Here is a 17,410-nt window from a genome sequence, read left to right as displayed (position 1 = left end):
CCAGTGACGAAGGAACAAATGCATTTGAAGAAGCAGAACATGGCCAACGAGTCAAACGCTGCTGAGGGGTCAAGAAGATAGAGTATGACTTTGAACAGCCCTTGTCTCAACTGTTGAGGAGCAGTTTTGTTGTTGTTGTTGTTTTTTTCATGCAAATTGTTGGCTCTTAGTATAAGAGTTGCTCTTCTGTATAAAATTAGTCAAAAATGGATCTTAGTGGAGAATGGGACTGGGGATGGAAGGGGGGTGGTGGGAGGGCAGGTACGGTGAGAAGAATCACTATGTTCCTAAAGTTGTACTTACAAAATGCATGAAGTTTGTATTCCTTAAATAAAAGGTTTCCTTGGGGGCGGGGAATATTGAGTAGTGCCTAAAGGATATGGCCACTTGAAGTCATCAGTAATCTTAGCAAGAACCATTGGTGAAGTAGTAGGGGCGAACTACAGATTAGAGTTTATTAAGACATGAATAAGAAGTAAAAGTGGGGACAGAACATTTAGAGAACTCAGCTGTGAAGGGAAGACAAGAAATAAAATGCCTCTGGGTAGAAGAAGACCTTTTTAAGATGAACCTGTAAAATATTTAAATGATCATGATAAAGATCCAGTAAGTGAGAGAAAAGGATAATGAATTGTATTATAAGATTCTTTCTTACTAATTTTTATGCATTAGAGAGCCAGAGATCTCCCATTTGTTGTTTCACTTTCCAATTGCCCATAACAGGCAGGGGTGGACCAGGCTGAAACTAGGGGCCACAAAATCAGGCTAGGTCTTCCACCTGGGTAGCAGGGATTTAACTACTTTTAAAGTAGTTTAAGCAGCCATCACTGCTGCCTCCCAGGGTGCACATAAGCAGGAACATGGAACTGGGAGCTGAGCTGAAACTTGGACACAGACACTCTGATGTGGGATGCAGGGTCCAAGCACCATCTTAACCCCTAGACCAAATGCCTGTCCAATTGTATAAGATACTTGAGAAGACAGGAGGGAATGGAATTCAAAGCAGAGAAGGAAAGATTAACTTTTGATGGAGGATGCTTTGAAATGAGAAGGAAGGCAGGAAGAATGGGCTGATGCAGGAGGGCTTGTAGGTCTAGCATTGGGAAGCTGAGGAAATTCCTGGCTCACTGTCCGTATGTCGTCTGAAGAGAATGGGGGTAGGGTGAAATGGGGATAAGGGTTGGACGAGTATAGCCTCCCTCAGCACTCAGCCTCTGCACCCCAATCCTCATCACCATCTTTGATCAAAGCAATTGCATTTCCTCTTACATCATCTTACATAAAATGTTACTGTCTTTAGAAAACTGGTCTGTAATAAACCATCTATATATAGACACCACTTCAAGACAGTGCCCTGGCCCCTTCCAGCCGGATCGCTGTCCCAGTCCCTACAACATAGAAATTTGGGGTCAGATTTGAAAAGGGTAGGAAGAAATTGAATCTCATTATCATTCATAATAATGAGATTTATTTTTTCTGCCTAGCAGAGCCAAGGAGCAATTGAGGGCTCCAAACACAGACATCAGAGGCAACCTAGAGCCAGAGTGCTTAGGAAAGGGAAGCTGGGAATCTTTTCTCTCAGGTAGGGTTTCCTTGGTACAAAAGCAAACAGACAAAACCTGCTCCTGGCACTCCTCACCCCCAGCAAGGGAGTTTGAAAGGAGATGTCCTCTTAAGAAAGGCGGGGCTGAGTGGATCCTTTGAGTAGTCAACATCACTTGAGGTGATCTATAATTCTGATTTTCTTAAGCCCAGCACACTTTCTTCCCATATGAGTGCTGAAAATAGTCCAGACTGATTCAATCACCATTTTGCAATCTTCAATGACATAACTGATTCGGGTAAAAATCTTCAATGGATGCTAAGAACCACTGGGTGAAAGGTCATGAGGAGACAGGATATTTACAGAATCTTAAAGCATCACCCACAGAGAACTTATTAACTATGAATGAAAGAATATAACTTTATAGTGGAGAGATCAGATAGCTACTGCCTTCACCAGATGATCCAACTTAGCACCATCAGTGGTGGGACAATTTGTGACAATGTGTCCCTTGGAATGATGCTGTAGGAGGTATGTGACATTATCTATATGACACTCTTGACAGAACAGTTTAACCAGAATCTAATCATGAGGGGGTAAATAAATGCAGAATGTGGGTCACTTTACAATGCCTTTGATGTTAAAAGAAATTCAATGTCATGGGGAAAAAAAAGGAGAGAGGTTTGTTCTAGATTATATAGATGAAAGAAACAAAACAATTAAATGCAATAAACCATGACTGGATCTGAGAAAAGTAACAGCAATAAAATACACGAAGTAGAAAAATTTGACTATAGACTACATATTGAAGGATATTATTGAATTAATGTTAATTTTCTTATGTGTGATACAGGTTTTCATGTTTTTAGTACATGTATGCTAAAGTATTTAGGGGTGAAGTGTCAAATAGTTGAAAGAGAAAAAGCAAACCATTCACAATTGGTAAATCTGTGTGAAGGGTGAAAAAACTATTTTTTAAAAACTCAAGACAGGGGTCGGTGCTGTGGCGTAGTGGGTAGGGCCGCGGCCTGCAGTGCCGGCATCCCATATGGACGCTGGAGTCCCGGCTGCTCCACTTTCAATCCAGCTCTCTGCTGTGGCCTGGGAAGGCAGTAGAAGATGGCCCAAGTCCTTGGGCCCCTGCAACCACGTGGGAGACCTAGAAGAAGCTCCTGGCTCCTGGCTTCGGATTGGTGCAGCTCCAGCTGTTGCAGTCAATTGGGGAGTGAACCAGCGGATGGAAGATCTCTCCCTCTGCTTCTCCTTCTCTCTCTGTGTAACTCTGACTTTCATATAAATAAACAAATAAATCTTTAAAAAAAATTTCAAGGCAGTTTATTTCTTAATTACTTCACCAAGCACTTTTTTTTTTTTTTTCTTGCCATGACCTTGGCTAGCTTTATGTTCACAAGCATAAACCATGCTGCTTAGGGTGTTAAATTAGATTGAAACCTTTAAAAGCATCATAGCAAGAAAACTGTTCTGCAAGGCTTTTTAGACATAAAAGAACTTCCAATTTGTGTAGGAGTCTAAGTAAAGTGACAAAGTGGGAGAGTGAGCCACAAAGCAAGAAAAAGAATGCTTCTCGGAGATTTTGGATCCAACTCTTACAGATTAGATATGTCAGTTTCCTTATCTGCAGAGTGGGGCCAGTAGTCATCTTCATCAGTCTGCTGTACAGATACAAAGCAAGCAAGATTTGAGGAGCCTGTATAAACTGGAAATGGGAACACAAGCAAAATGATTTCCGTTATGAAGACATTGTGAAGTCCTGTTAGCAAGAGTTCTCAGGTGCTGCTATGTATAACAAGCAAACAGGAAGCTTGTAAAAAGTATGGATTCCAGCTCTGCCAACAGAAACCCTGACTCACGTGGCCTGGAAGGGGGCACTGTAATCTGCTTAGTGAAAGTGCCCTGGGTTCTTTGGTACAAGTGGGCAAAACCCACATTTAGAGAACCACCTTGGAGAAGACAGCTGTGACCTAACTCCCTGCTACTACTCAGCATTTGGTCCACAAATCAGCAACATCGCCACCACCTGGGAACTTGTTGGGACTGCAAAATCTAGCCTCTCTCCCCAGGTTAACTGAACCAAAATCTGCATTTTTAGTAAGATGCTCCGGTGATTCTTGTGCGCATTAACATTTGAGAAACACTCATCTGATTGGCAAAACTGATTGGCGGCCTCTCTTTTTGGCCTCAGTCACCGATTCTCAGCCTGCTGGTAGGCAGAATTGGGGTTGCCACGTTTGCCGTGGTGGACACCTTCAGCCTCACTTAGTCCTGCTCTCTGCTTCTCTTTGTTTTTATCTCCTCTGTCTCCCTGTAGATCTTTGATCAACAGAACCAGTCTATCAGAGTGCTTATTATCTCCCCGCCATAAATAGATCAATCAAAGCACACTGACTCGGACTCTAAAGCTTGTTGAGCTATGTGATTTTATTCCTTCTTGTTTTATTGCAGTAAAACACAAGATTTCCTATTTTAACCATTTTCCAGTGTACAGTTGAGTGGCATTAAGTACATTTGCATTGTTGTGCAATCATTGCCACTGTCCAGCCATCTCCAGAATGTTTGGCATATGATTTTGAACGAGTCACTTAACCTCTCCAAGCTTCATTTCCTTACAAAACACGAATAATATTACCTACACCTTCAGAGTATTTAAAGCATTGAATGGGGACTGGCATTGTAGTATAGTGAGTAAAGCTGCCTCCTGCAAGGCTGGCATCCCATATGGGCGCCAGTTTGAGTCCCAGCTGCTCTGCTTCCAATCCAGGTCCCTGCTAGTGAGCCTGGGAAAGCAGTGGAAATGGCCCAAGTGCTTAGGCCCCTACACCCACATGGGAGATGTGGCTTCTGGCTTTGGATGGGCCCAGCCCCAGCTGTGGTGGTCATTTGAGTATTTTTTTTTTTTTTGACAGGCAGAGTGGACAGTGAGAGAGAGAGACAGAGAGAAAGGTCTTCCTTTTGCCATTGGTTCACCCTCCAATGGCCGCCGCGGCCGGCGCGCTGCAGCCGGCGCACCGCGCTGATCCGATGGCAGGAGCCAGGAGCCAGGTGCTTTTCCTGGTCTCCCATGGGGTGCAGGGCCCAAGCACCTGGGCCATCCTCCACTGCGCTCCCTGGCCACAGCAGAGGGCTGGCCTGGAAGAGGGGCAACCGGGACAGAATCCGGCGCCCCGACCAGGACTAGAACCCGGTGTGCCGGCGCCGCTAGGCAGAGGATTAGCCTAGTGAGCCGCGGCGCCGGCCGTCATTTGAGTATTAAGCCAGCAGATGGACGATCTCTCTCTGCTTCTCCCTCTTTGTCTGTAATTCTGCCTTTCAAATAAATCTTTAAAAAATAAAAAGAATTGAATGAGTACATGAACAGGCCTAGAACCCAAAGATGTTCAATAAATGCTGACATCCTTCCTTCCATTTAAAGTAGGTTTCAGACAGCTCTGGTTTTATAATACATATCTACTAAAATCAAGAATAAGAGCGACATGAAATATGTAAGAATGAAAAGTACACAAAATCTACAATGTCTGGGGCACATTATTGCCTTACAACACAGGAATCTGTACAACAGAGTAATCCTATAACCTATAGAATTAGGCAATTTGAAACAAACAGCAGCTGTGCTAGGTTTTGCTGTAGTAGTTAAGATGCTGCTTGGGATGCCTATGTCCCATATCAAGTGCTAAGTTTCAAGTCCTGGTTCAGCTCCTAATGCACACCCTAGGATGCAGCAGTGATGGTTCCAGTAGTTGTCCTGCGACCCATGTCAGTTCCCAGCTCCTGGCTTCAGCCTGGCTCAGCCTTGGCCATTGCAGGCATTTCGGGAGTAAACCAACAGATGGGAGATATCTCCTTCTCTCTCCTCTCTCCCTTTGTCCTTTTTTCCCTCTCTCCCTCCCTTTCAAATAAATAAATTTTTAAAAAATTAAAGCAACAATTACATTTGGTTGGGAAAATTAAATGTTAAGAAGTGTTAGCCCTTTGGTTCCCATTATATTGATAGAAATTCTTGTATTGACTATGCTTAGATTGTGTGATAAGCATACAGTTTAAGACAACTGTTATCCTAATATCAGTAATATTCATAAATGGTGTTTTCAACCTTGGTGATGATCTATATGGATGCAGTATTTGTGTTTATGTACACATTATCTTTTTTTTTAGATTTATTGTATTTATTTGAAAGACAGAGTTACAGAGAGAGAGAGGTAGAGACAAGAGAGGTCTTCCATCCACTGGTTCACTCCCCAGATAGCTGCAATGGCCAGAGCTGTGCCAATCCGAAGCCAGGAGCCAGGAGCCTCCTCCAGGTCTCTCATGTAAGTGCAGGGGCCCAAGGACTTGGGCCATCTTCTACTGCTTTCCCAGGCCATAGCAGAGAGCTGGATCAGAAGTGGAGCAGCCAGGACTAGAACCGGCACCCATATGGGATGCCGGCACTTCAGGCCAGGGTTTTAACCTGCTGTGCCACAGCGCCAGCCTCCACATTATCTTTCAAGGAGAGTGCTAAACTGTAAACTTGGGTTACAGGCTTTAAATTGAAAAGATTAGTTTAACCACAGAGTTAGACTAATTGGAGCACAGGAAAGGAATTTAGAGATGCTCTTCTCTTATTTTACAAACAAGGGAATTAATATCCAGAGGAACCTATTAACTTGCCCACAATCATATGAGGGGTTACCAGCAAGGCTGGGACCAGAGCCCAAATTCCAGGAGTGTGTCTTGGTGTTCACTTGACCTTGAAGATTGGGTGGCACTTCAGCAGGAAAGGCAATGGGAAGGGATTGCAGAAAGACTCCAGGCAGGGAGATCAACAGATGTAATTTCATAAAGCCTGGCTCTGAAGCTGAGAAACTCTGGTTGTGTTCAGGGAGTGTCACAGAGTGAGGAGGCTAGAAGAAATTTACATGAGGCTTTGCAGTGGGATCAGAGGTAGTCTGGGACTCTTATGACACAAAAGATCAAAAGAGAGGCTTTGGGATTTTTTTAAACATGGCTGTTCTATATTTATATTCTTATGTAATCATTATTGCAATCCTGTTATATTCTCACGTAACCAGTATAGCAATTTTGGGAAGTGGGTATTTTGCAAATGATTGCCTAATACACAGGAGTTAAACCTTCTTTGCAAAATTAAGATTTGCAAAGACCTCACATACATAGAAAGTATGTGCATGCTGACTTTTGAAAGCATCAGCTCTGGAGTTCAAATCTTTCCATCTCCAAGCAGATGCTATACAACCTTGATGGTGGGGGTTGGGGGTGGAGACTAAATTAGGTACTGTTCTAAATCCATATATTGTTCAATCCAGGGGTGAGGAATGTCCAGCCCGCAGGCCATCTAAGGCAGGGAAATCATTTGGTTTGGCCCTGCCAAGGTAACCACAGGCCAGACTCAAAATTCAATAAATCTATAGCAGGCTAATTTTTAAGTTGATCATCTTGTAAGGCCCACAAATGATGTTACAAATATCTAAATGGCCCTTGGCAGGAAAAAAAAGTTTCCTCACCCCTTATATCCAACAATTGCATGAGGTATATAATATTATTATGATAATTATTATCATTTTATTTATTATTTTTAAAACAGTAATATTCTATTTTTAAAAAAGATTTATTTATTTAATTTGAAAGGCAGAGTTACAGAGAGAGACTTTTTATTCCCCAAACAGCCACAGCGGCCAATTTTGGAAAAGGCTGAAGCCAGGAGCCAGGGGCTTCCTCAGTGTCTCCATGTGGCTAACAGAGCCACGACAGGGCCATCTTCAGCTGCTTTCTCAGGCACATTAGTAGGGAGCTGAATCAGAAGTAGAGCAGCTGGGACTCAAACCATTGCTCATATGGGATGCCAGCTTCACAGGCGGCATTTTAATTCACTATGCCACAATGCTGTCCTCTATCATCACCATTTTAAAGCTTTACCCTGCCTCCCAAAAAATGAGAGGAAGGAAAGAAGGAAGGAACACATCCCAGTGAATGATAAGAAACATGTTTCTCCCCTAGATTCCCTGTTCCTTGATTTGTATCAACTTCTTGGTATCCCATTATTCACCTGCTCCACTCCCCTTACCTTCAGGCTCAGTCATGCAACTTGCTTTGGCCAAGGAGATGCTAACACTGAATCTTGAAAGGTTCTACAGGTGGGCTTGCCCTCTTGTACTGCTGCCCTGAGAAGGGCTTCCCCTGGATAGCTCCTGCCTCTGCAGCCTGGGACTCCGTGACCACTGACAGCAGGTCAAGCCCCTGCTCCCTGGATTCTCCAAAAGCTGAATGACAGGAATGACCACCTCCCAGTCTTGCAGAAATGCTAACACCAGCCCATTCCAGGAAACTCCCCTGGAGACTCATGGATAAGAAACTGGAACCCTATGTGCCTGATGAGCAGAGCACCAATCTCTGAATTTCTTTCTTGGTTATGCTGGTAGCTGGACCAGATGATGGGACAGAAAAGGGAACTGGAACCTTACCTTCTACTGCTACTTAAGAGTGGTTCCACTACAGATATCCTTTTCACTAAAAAGAATCAATCTCTTAAACAATAGGATTTGGATTGAAAAAAAAAAAACCATTAAAGAGAAAACAGGGCAGAACCTGATTATATCTCTCAGCAGTCACCAGGTGTTAAGAAAAGAAGCCCATGATTATGAATAGGGATCCCCTAGCATGCTTGGCCCTTTGGTGAACATACATGGTTGGTCCTCCTCCACCCCCCAAAGTTGTCAGTGCTGTAAGAGTGTTTTCCAAGTGAAACTAATGCTTTGGATCCTCTCATTCTGACGTAGTGGTATCAGCATTCTGTCCCCCCAATCAGACTGGGCATGTGGATAATATAGAAGCAGGAACCCTGCACTGTTTGCTTAATAATCAGTCTGGAAACCCAACAGTGATATTGGGTGAGAGAGGTTCAACAGATGTGCTCTTTTACTATGTTGCATAAATCACAATTCTATAAATTCAATCTCACTGTAAATGCACCAAAGGACTATTTTAAGAAATGCTATGTTGAAATGTGTCATAAAGTAATCACACCCTTGTATTTGTTATGGGAATTTTATATACTGGGTCCTCCTAAACGAAGCAACATCTGGGACACTTCTTTTGGGGCAGCATCTCTACAGAAGGGCATCCAAATCCCAATGACAACAATACTGTTAAAATGCTTTACATCATCCTTTATTTTAAAAAGAGCATTACCAACATGTACTGGTCTTTACAACATTCAAGGGAGGTAGATAAGTATTACACCGCGTTCACAGATGCAGAAACTGAGGCAGAGATGAAAAAGCATATTATGAAAAGCATAATAGCTGGCACAACTAGGAAAAGAATTTGTTGTAGTCATGGATCGCTGACGACCTTTCCTATTGCTGCTGAGTTCCACTAACCCAAAGCAGCAGGTGCAGCATAGAAGCAAGTCATGCATACTTTGGTGAGTCCAAGGTTAACCTTTACCTTATGGACACCAGATGTTGAATACGTTGTTCTTTGACCAGCGTTCCCCTCCTATGCATCCTCACATGCTCCTACCCCTAAATAGGGAAGAGCAGGAGCTGTTGTGAGTACAGGGAAGTTAGAGAAATGGCTGGGAAGAAGGAAGACAGGAGAGAAAACACAAATACCAAGGACAAGGAGGAACAAGAGGATAAGCTGGGAACCAGCCCAACAGAAAGGAAAGCCGCGGCCTCAAAGAAGTGCCGTTCATTTAAAAAGCTCAGACATCCAGAAATGCTATTAAAGGGTAATTCTTAGCGTGACATTACAGAGCCACTCTTCATAGCTTTGCCAAATATAATTATCAAGTCCTCCTGACATTCCCTGGAGGCAGAATCATTTCTTTCCTCTGGTCCAGACCAAGTGCTGATGTAATTGACCTGACACTGCAGAGGCTGTTGACAACTCAAATACACTCTCCCACCACACCATCTCTCTTCCTCTGCCATTCTTGTCTTGTCTAAAATAAAACACAAATGCGCTGTAAGCTTCTCTCTGCAAAAGTCCTAAACATTTCCTCAGTTTTTGATGCTTAATAGGATAGGATTCCTTATTTGATTTTTCCAAAGCGGCCATGATAAGTAAACAAGGGAATTAACAGCCACTCTCAACCAATGCTCTTTCATACAACATGAGACATTAAAAAAAAAAATCTGAAATTTGTGGATACCAACTTTCTGGTGAATCACTGCAACCCAACTGAAAGAAAGAACCTTGGGGCAGGCATTGTGGCTCAGCAGGCTAAGGCACTGCTTGGGATGCCAGCATTCATATCAGAGTCCTACCTCTGCTTCCAATCAAGCTTCCTGTTAATGCACACCCTAAGCGGCTCAGTACCTGGGTCTGTGCTTGCTACCTATGTAGGAGACTCAGATGGAGTTTCTGGTTCCTAGTTTCAGCTTTGCCCAGCCCCGGCTGTTTTAGGTATTTGGGGAATGAAGCCGGCGCCGTGGCTCAATAGGCTAATCCTCCACCTTGCGGCGCCGGCACACCGGGTTCTAGTCCCGGTTGGGGCGCCGGATTCTGTCCCGGTTGCCCCTCTTCCAGGCCAGCTCTCTGCTATGGCCAGGGAGTGCAGTGGAGGATGGCCCAGGTGCTTGGGCCCTGCACCCCATGGGAGACCAGGAAAAGCACCTGGCTCCTGGCTCCTGCCAGGATCAGCGCGGTGCGCCGGCTGCAGCGGCGGCCATTGGAGGGTGAACCAGCGGCAAAGGAAGACCTTTCTCTCTCTGTCTCTCTCTCTCACTGTCCACTCTGCCTGTCAAAAAAAAAAAAAAAAAAAAAAAAAAAAAAAAAAAAAAAAAAAAAAAAAAAAAAAAAAAGGTATTTGGGGAATGAACAGGTAGATGAAAGATTCTCTCTCTTTCTGTGTCACTGCTTTTCAGATAAAAATCTTTTATTATTATTACTTTTTAAAAGTGTTTTCTGATCTCTTTAGTGGGATGTCAATGTAAGAGAATGATGACTGATGGGCCACCAACTTCACTGCAGATTAATGGTGGCAGAGGCAGCACCAAATGAGTGTGGTATCCAAGGAGCCAGCAAGAAGGGACTCAGTGTCAGGTGAACAGGTGGAAGTGGCAACACAGACAGCTAAAGAGGTAGATGTCAGGGCAAAGACATGACAGCCAAAGAGGAGATGGGTACAGAGGTGCCAGTGTTTGAGACAGAAAGGGAGGTGGTAGCAGTAGCTTGTGTTTAAGCCCCTCTGAGAACAGGTCAGATCCAGAAATGTATATTTTTCCTTTATTTATTTATTTTTTTGACAGGTAGAGTGGACAGTGAGAGAGAGAGAGAAAGGTCTTCCTTTTCCATTGGTTCACCCCCCTTCAATGTCCGCTGTGGCCGGCGCACTGCGGCTGGCGCACTGCACTGATCTGAAGCCAGGAGCCAAGTGCTTCTCCTGGTCTCCCATGGGGTGCAGGGCCCAAGGACTTGGGCCATCCTCCACTGCACTCCTGGGCCACAGCAGAGAGCTGGACAGGAAGAGGAGCAACCGGGACAGAATCTGGCACCCTGACCGGGACTAGAACCTGGTGTGCCGGCGCCACAGGCGGAGGATTAGCCTATTGAGCCATGGTGCCAGCCATATTTTTCCTTTATTTCAATTAGCAGCATCATTTTTTAGGCATCTAGCTTTAAAACCTTACCCTTTTTTTCCAAAGAAAACAATCAACTAGCAACCCTTCCTGCTTGCAACGCTAGCCATGACCTTCACACTGGTCTCTTCTGTTTTTACTAAACATCCTCTGGGTTCTCCTATTATCTCATTCTAACCAGAGGCAAACCTTCCTACCTGGTATCCCCAACTCCTCTTCTCCGCACTAAGTTCGGTCTTCTCATCTTCCTGCTGGAGTACCATTCTGATCAGGTTACTGATCTGGAAACTCCCCATGCCCTTGCTACCCCCAGGTCATGTGTCTTTATCAGCTTGAATCTTCAACAGGACCCAGCATCTGGTGACATTCCTCTGCTCTGAATCTCCACTTGTCAAAATGCCACTTCCTCCACAAGGCTTTCCTTCAAGCTTCTCAGCTCTCTGCTCCAAGTGCACTTGAAGACACACATTGATCAAGTACTCGATAGCTGTATATACAAGCCTTACCCTACCACTTGGCAGGATAGATGGTGAATTGTGTCTGAGTATTTATCAACCTATTCCCTGCCACACCTACCAAGTAACAGTTACTGCATTTCCACCTCAGTGTAAGGAACTGCTCAAAGTCAAATGAATTGGGATGCACTCTAGATGTTCATGAACGAAGACACTACAACAAGTGCCCTGTAAATGTGGTCCGGCTCTCAGGATAAACTAATCTATGACACAATTTCAAGGAAGGAGGCAAAGGCAGGGAGGTGGAGCTGTATGTTGCAGTTAAGAAGCTTTGATTGAGGGTCTGCTGTGCCATTCATTCTCAAGCTATTGTCCTTGCATCAACAGGTTCTTCTTTGAGCATCACTTTCTTACAACTACATGGCTTCATAGGCTCAAGGATCACTCTATGAGGGGCCAGAGCTCTGGCACAAGGGGTTAATGCCCTGGCCTGAAGCGCCAGCATCCCATTTGGGTGGCGGTTCTAGTCTCCATTTCCGATCCAGCTCTCTGCTATGGCCTGGGAAAGCAGTAGAAGATGGCCCAAATCCTTGGGCCCCTGCACCCACGTGGGAGACCCGAAGAACTTCCTGGCTCCTGGCTTCAGATCGGCGCAGCTCTGGCCGTTGTGGCCATCTGGGGAGTGAACCATAGGATGGAAGACCTCTCTCTCTCTCTGCCTCTCCTCTCTCTGTGTAACTCTTTCAAATAAATAAATAAATCTTTAAAAAAAAAATCACTCTGCAGGCCAGTGTCGTGGCACAGTGGGTTAAGCTGCCACCTGCAATGCCAGCTTCCCACGTGAGCAGCTGGGTCAAGTCCCAGCTGCACTACTTCTGATCCAGCTTCCCACTAATGTGCCCAGGGAAGTAATGAAAGATGGCCCAAGTACTTGGGACCCTGCCACCCATATGGTAGACCAAGATGGAGTTCCAGGCTCCTGGCTTCAGTCTGGTCCAATCTTGACTATGGTGGCTATTTGCAGAACCAGTGGATGGAAGATATCTCCCTCTCTCTGACGTTACTTTTCAAATAAATGAAATAAACCTTAGAAAAAGGGGGGGGGGGCAGGCAGCGTTATGGTGTAGCAGGTAAAGCCGCTGCCTGTGACACCACCATCTCATATGGACACTGGTTCAAGTCCCAGCTGCTCCACTTCCAATCCAGCACCCTGCTAATACACCTGGGAAAGCAGCAGAGAATGGGGCTGGGGCTGTGGCACAGTGGGTTAATCCTCTGCCTGCAGCACCAGCATCCCATATGGGCACTGGTTCTAGTCCCAGCTGCTCCTCTTCCAATCCACTCTGCTGTGGCCTGGGAAAGCAGCAGAAGATGGCCCAAGTGCTTGGGTCCCTGCACCCACATGGGAGACTGGGAAGAAATTCCTGGCTCCTGGCTCCGGATCGGCGCAGCTCTAGCCATTGAGGCCATTTGGGGAGTGAACCAATGGAAGGAAGACCTTTCTCTCTGTCTCTCCCTCTGTCTATAACTCTACCTCTCAAATAAATAAATAAAATCTTTAAAAAAAAAAAAAAGCAGCAGAGGATACCCTAAGTACTTGGGCCTCTGCATCCATGTGGGAGACCCAGAAGCAGCTCCTGGCTCTTGACTTCGGCCTGGCCCAGCCCTAGCTCTATAGCCATCTGGGGAGTAAACCAGGGAATGGGAGATCTTTCTCTCTCGCTTTCAAATAAATAAATAATTAAAAAAAAAATCTAACTCTACACTACTGGTCTCAGTCCCAGTCCCAATTATGCATCATAATGGCCTTTAAAACTTCCAACAATACAGATTACCAGGTCCTAATCCAGGTTAACTGAATTGGCATCCTCTCGAAGTTGGACCAGGTGCGATTAATGATTTATAAAATACCATTTCTAATGCATAGCCAAGGTTGGAAACTACTGCTATAAACTCATAAATACCATTAACAGTAGAGCAAAGTGCTTCAAGCTGCTGGTTTAATTATATTTGTTCAGTTAGGAATTAGTTCAATTAAAATGCACTATTGTGTGTGAGCATTTTTTGCCCTACATTGTTGCTTATGTGCTTAAGTCATTAAGTTCTGAGAGAGAAAATAATACCCAATACACTACTCTACACAAACATGTACCTAGCCACAAGTGGTTTGTGGTTTTGTTTTGTTTTTTTTTTTTTTTTTTTTGAGAAGAATAAAAAAAAAACATCATTGGGCGCTCTAAAATCTTGTTCCTCAGAAATGTGATGACCATCAAGCCGAAGTGGCATGAAGCTTATATGAAATACAGAATCTGCCTATTAACAAGATTCCTAGAGATCAGTGGGTGAAGCAATAGCAAGCTTTTCTCAGTTCACATGTGTGTTCTGGGCCTGCTACTTCCCTGTCTTCATCCTGAAGGGGTGGGAAGGTTTGGAGTTTCAAGTCCTGTCTTCCACAAACCTTTTAAGCTTGAGACTTTATCCTGATGCATCGTTGTCTAACAGGTCTATTTCATTAAAACTAAAGACTACAAATCCTTATAGGAAAGATCCTTCAACTTCCAAAGATGACTTGTCTTCCCAGTCTTCCTTCAATTAATCACTTCCTCTAGGAGACTAAAAATATTATTCCAGGGGCAGGTATGTGGCATAGCAGTGAGGCTGCTGCTTGAGACACCTGCATCCTACATCCAGGGTGCCTGGTGCCAGTCCTGGCTCCTCTGCTTCCAATCCAGCTTCCTGCCAGTGTACACCCTGGGAGGCATCAGGTAATGGCTCAAGTATTTGGGTCCCTGCCACTCACATAGGAAACCCTGATTGAGTTCCAGGCTCTTGGCTTCAGCCTGGCCCAATGCTGTATCTTACGGACATTTGGGGATGAACCAGTGGATGAAAGACCTTTGTCTCCGCCACTTAAATAAAATGAAAATATTTTAAAAATATGATTCAGAGAATAAAACGATATCCATTTAAGTTTTATACAGTGTGCAAATGATGAGGCTATGTGTACTGTACAGAACTTAGAATCCCCAGGACCCAAAGTCCAAATGAAGGAGGGAATCTCAGCCATTGCAGGAAGCAGTTGCTCCCTGTTGGCCACGCCTTGCAGACAACGAGGATGTCAGCAGTACTGATCTAAGACTGCACAGAGCACACCTCAGCCAAGGGTTGGAGCAGACTCTCAGAACCTCCAGCCCAACTCCCTGACTGTATGGACAGAACACACCACACCAAGGACTGAAAGGAGTTACCCAAGGTCACGTAAGAACGTGAAGCGGCGCCAAGCTTAGCCTTCAGGCCCTAAGAGTCCTACCTTCCCTTAGGTAGCCTCTGCCATGTACACTCCTCCTTCCCCACCACATGGCCTTGAAAACCCAATCTCAAAAACTGCCGATCTGCCTTGGCACAACAGTGTCACATTGCTGCTTCAAGCTACTGCTTGTTCCAACTCCCAGGAATGTTTTTAACACTAGGCTACAGGAGAAACTGGACGCATATCACAGCTCCAGCACGATATCCACTGATCAATCCGCATTTCCAACCATGTTGGTGATGGATTCCTAAAAGGGCCAATGCTGACTGTGTGATGCCAACTGTACAGCACTACTAATAGTCCCCTGAGCATGGTGAGGGAAGGGCCTTTCCTTAGGTGCCTAGCAACTAAAGCAAAGGTCGCATATTAACTCAGAAGAGGAGTTCAGGAGGAACTACAGAGGGAAGGCAAAAACAAGCACAGTTGAGAAGGCAGCACCTTTAAAAAACATACACAGTGTGACTATAAAATTTCAATTCTTTCTCTTTAATAAAACAAACAGAGAATGTAGAAATCTAAGTGAACATTTTTCCCTCCAAGTAGTTACACCCTTGGTTCCAACAACGAACCACTGCTGGGACATCATTTGGAGCTCCTCTTTGGGGACAGGCCTTCATAGGCAGTTTATGAGCCACATTAGAAAATATCCTTCCAAATGCTGGGCTGCTTGAACACAGAACATCCACGCTCAGACGGAGACACTGAAAAAGTGAAAAACGGTGCTGCGGCGCTCGTGGAGGTTTCCCTAAAGGCCTCAGCAAGTTCTCAGCAACACCAGCGCCACAGGAGAAACACGCGGCCTCCAGGACAGCCACTTTCAATGGGAGGACATTCATTTGGACAGAAAAGTTCTGTTGTCTGCTTAAAAAAAAAAAAAAAGAAAAAAAACAGCCACACTCCTTTATAGTCACACTTGCATTTGCTTAAAAAAAATACAACACTCGCACATGGTTCTTGTATGAATTCTAATTAAGAGACATTACATTCAGAATTATAGCACTCATAGTGATAATTTTCAAAGACTAACAGCTTCTTTGCCACTTAAGGGATACATGGGGTGCAGCTGTTTACCTGAATGTATTCTTAAATAAGTCACTACTACCACTCTAAATTTCCTAGTTGTAGCTGTGTTACAGGTTACTGACCACAAGTTCATGTTCCAGACTTTGCCCACACAGATTAACAACCAAGGAGCCAGCCCCAGAGTCTCAGGGTGAATTGGGAAAGGGCCGGTTAAATGAGGAAACAGGCCATTCCTTGGTAAAAGTTTGTAGTTTTCTTTCCCAATACATCTTCTTTTTATTGAGAACTTCCATTTTTATCCTGTGTTCCTCCTCTGCCATCTCACACTCTCGCTCTATCTGCTGGATTTTGGCCACATGCACCTCATTCATTTGTATCAGTTGCAGCTGTAAGATGGACATTTGTTGATGGTGTTCTTCCTCATGCATCTTTTTTAAAGCACCTTCCTGAGAGGTTTTGCTCCTGTAGTTTTTATTGGCTGTTATTCTGACAGCTGAACACGAGGGTTCAGGTTGAGAGGTCCCCTCACATACTGGAAAATGTATGAACTCTTTCTCATCATCGCACAGTTCTCTATTTGAAACAGCAAATGATTCTGAAAAACAGTAGCAGAAAACATGTTCAAAGATTTTACAGGCAGAGAAAAAAAAAAAACAATCCTACTTCAAATGACAGGGTCCCTCATTATAGGATGTTTCTAAAATAATGTGCTTTGAGCTTCGTGTCTCCAGGCACCCTTGTCACACTTGACTTTTTAAAAACTCATAAATCAAAAGCAATTTTCCCTTAAGAAATAATGAGAAAGGGTTTCATTATATCATTTCTAGAACCAGAGACTATGTTAACAGTGGTCAGAGACCGTGTGTGTCAAGAATCAAAGACCTTGTTTTGTTGACAGAAACTGTAAGTGAGATGTGCCCACCTCTGACAAGTGTTAAGTCCACACACCACGAGGCCAGCAGCCTGTCGACAGAGGAAAACCTCTGTCGGTCTCATCATCACCCTCTGCCAGTCTTCACCAGAGTTCTGGGAGTTTCCTGGTCACAGGTATTAACCCTCATGTTGGATGGCCATCTCATTAACGTTCTCCCTTGAAGGATGAGACTACACTCTTTGGCTTAACACATGCCATTTCTTCCACCACCACCTCCATCACTACCATTTGGGGCCAAAACTCAGATCTCAAGAACACTGTCAGCTGTCCCCTTTTGCTTAACCTCTCATTAGAATGTCACAACCCTTCCCGGAATTTCTATCCTCCATGAGCTTCTGCACCATTGCTCTCCTGGTTCTCCCATCACCTCCCTCCTCGTAGACTGCTCCTTCTCAAGTCCCCTGGAGGAATTCAGGCTCCTACCCCATCCACTTGGTTCATTTTTCACATTCCCCTGGGGTTCCCATCTCTGGCTTTGTTCTGAATCCACCCTAAGTAACTTCACAACCTGGTTCCCATCTCCCCTTATCCTTCTTGTCTTATTCTTCA

The 17,410-nt window shown here is 44.5% G+C and overlaps 1 protein-coding gene and 1 long non-coding RNA gene across 9 annotated transcripts in view; one reads left to right on the top strand and one right to left on the bottom strand.

Annotated features, from left to right (window-relative positions):
• LOC100347865 (myb/SANT-like DNA-binding domain-containing protein 3) overlaps nucleotides 1–17,410 on the bottom strand; it is a 178,689-nt gene that overhangs the window by 134,704 nt on the left and 26,575 nt on the right. For 5 of the 8 annotated variants that reach the window (XM_051843581.3, XM_051843579.3, XM_070054915.2 and 2 more), the window contains one exon: nucleotides 15,375–16,522. The exons of the other annotated variants lie outside the window; for them this stretch is intronic. In XM_051843581.3, the coding sequence (XP_051699541.1) occupies nucleotides 16,113–16,522 (410 nt within the window). In that variant the 3' untranslated portion in view covers nucleotides 15,375–16,112. Of the gene's footprint in view, nucleotides 1–15,374; nucleotides 16,523–17,410 lie in introns of those variants that run through there. 8 annotated transcript variants of the gene reach the window in all.
• Nucleotides 8,036–13,168, top strand: LOC149128828 (uncharacterized). Its single transcript, XR_016211189.1, has 2 exons — nucleotides 8,036–9,964; nucleotides 10,364–13,168. It is a non-coding gene; the product is annotated as an uncharacterized LOC149128828 (long non-coding RNA).

Source organism: Oryctolagus cuniculus, chromosome 1, assembly GCF_051225735.1.
Source record: "Oryctolagus cuniculus isolate XC-2025 breed Fujian yellow rabbit chromosome 1, ASM5122573v1, whole genome shotgun sequence".
NCBI classification, from domain to species: domain Eukaryota; kingdom Metazoa; phylum Chordata; class Mammalia; order Lagomorpha; family Leporidae; genus Oryctolagus; species Oryctolagus cuniculus.
The sequence above is the reverse complement of the archived record's forward strand: the minus strand, read 5'-3'. Positions and strand labels throughout refer to the sequence as shown.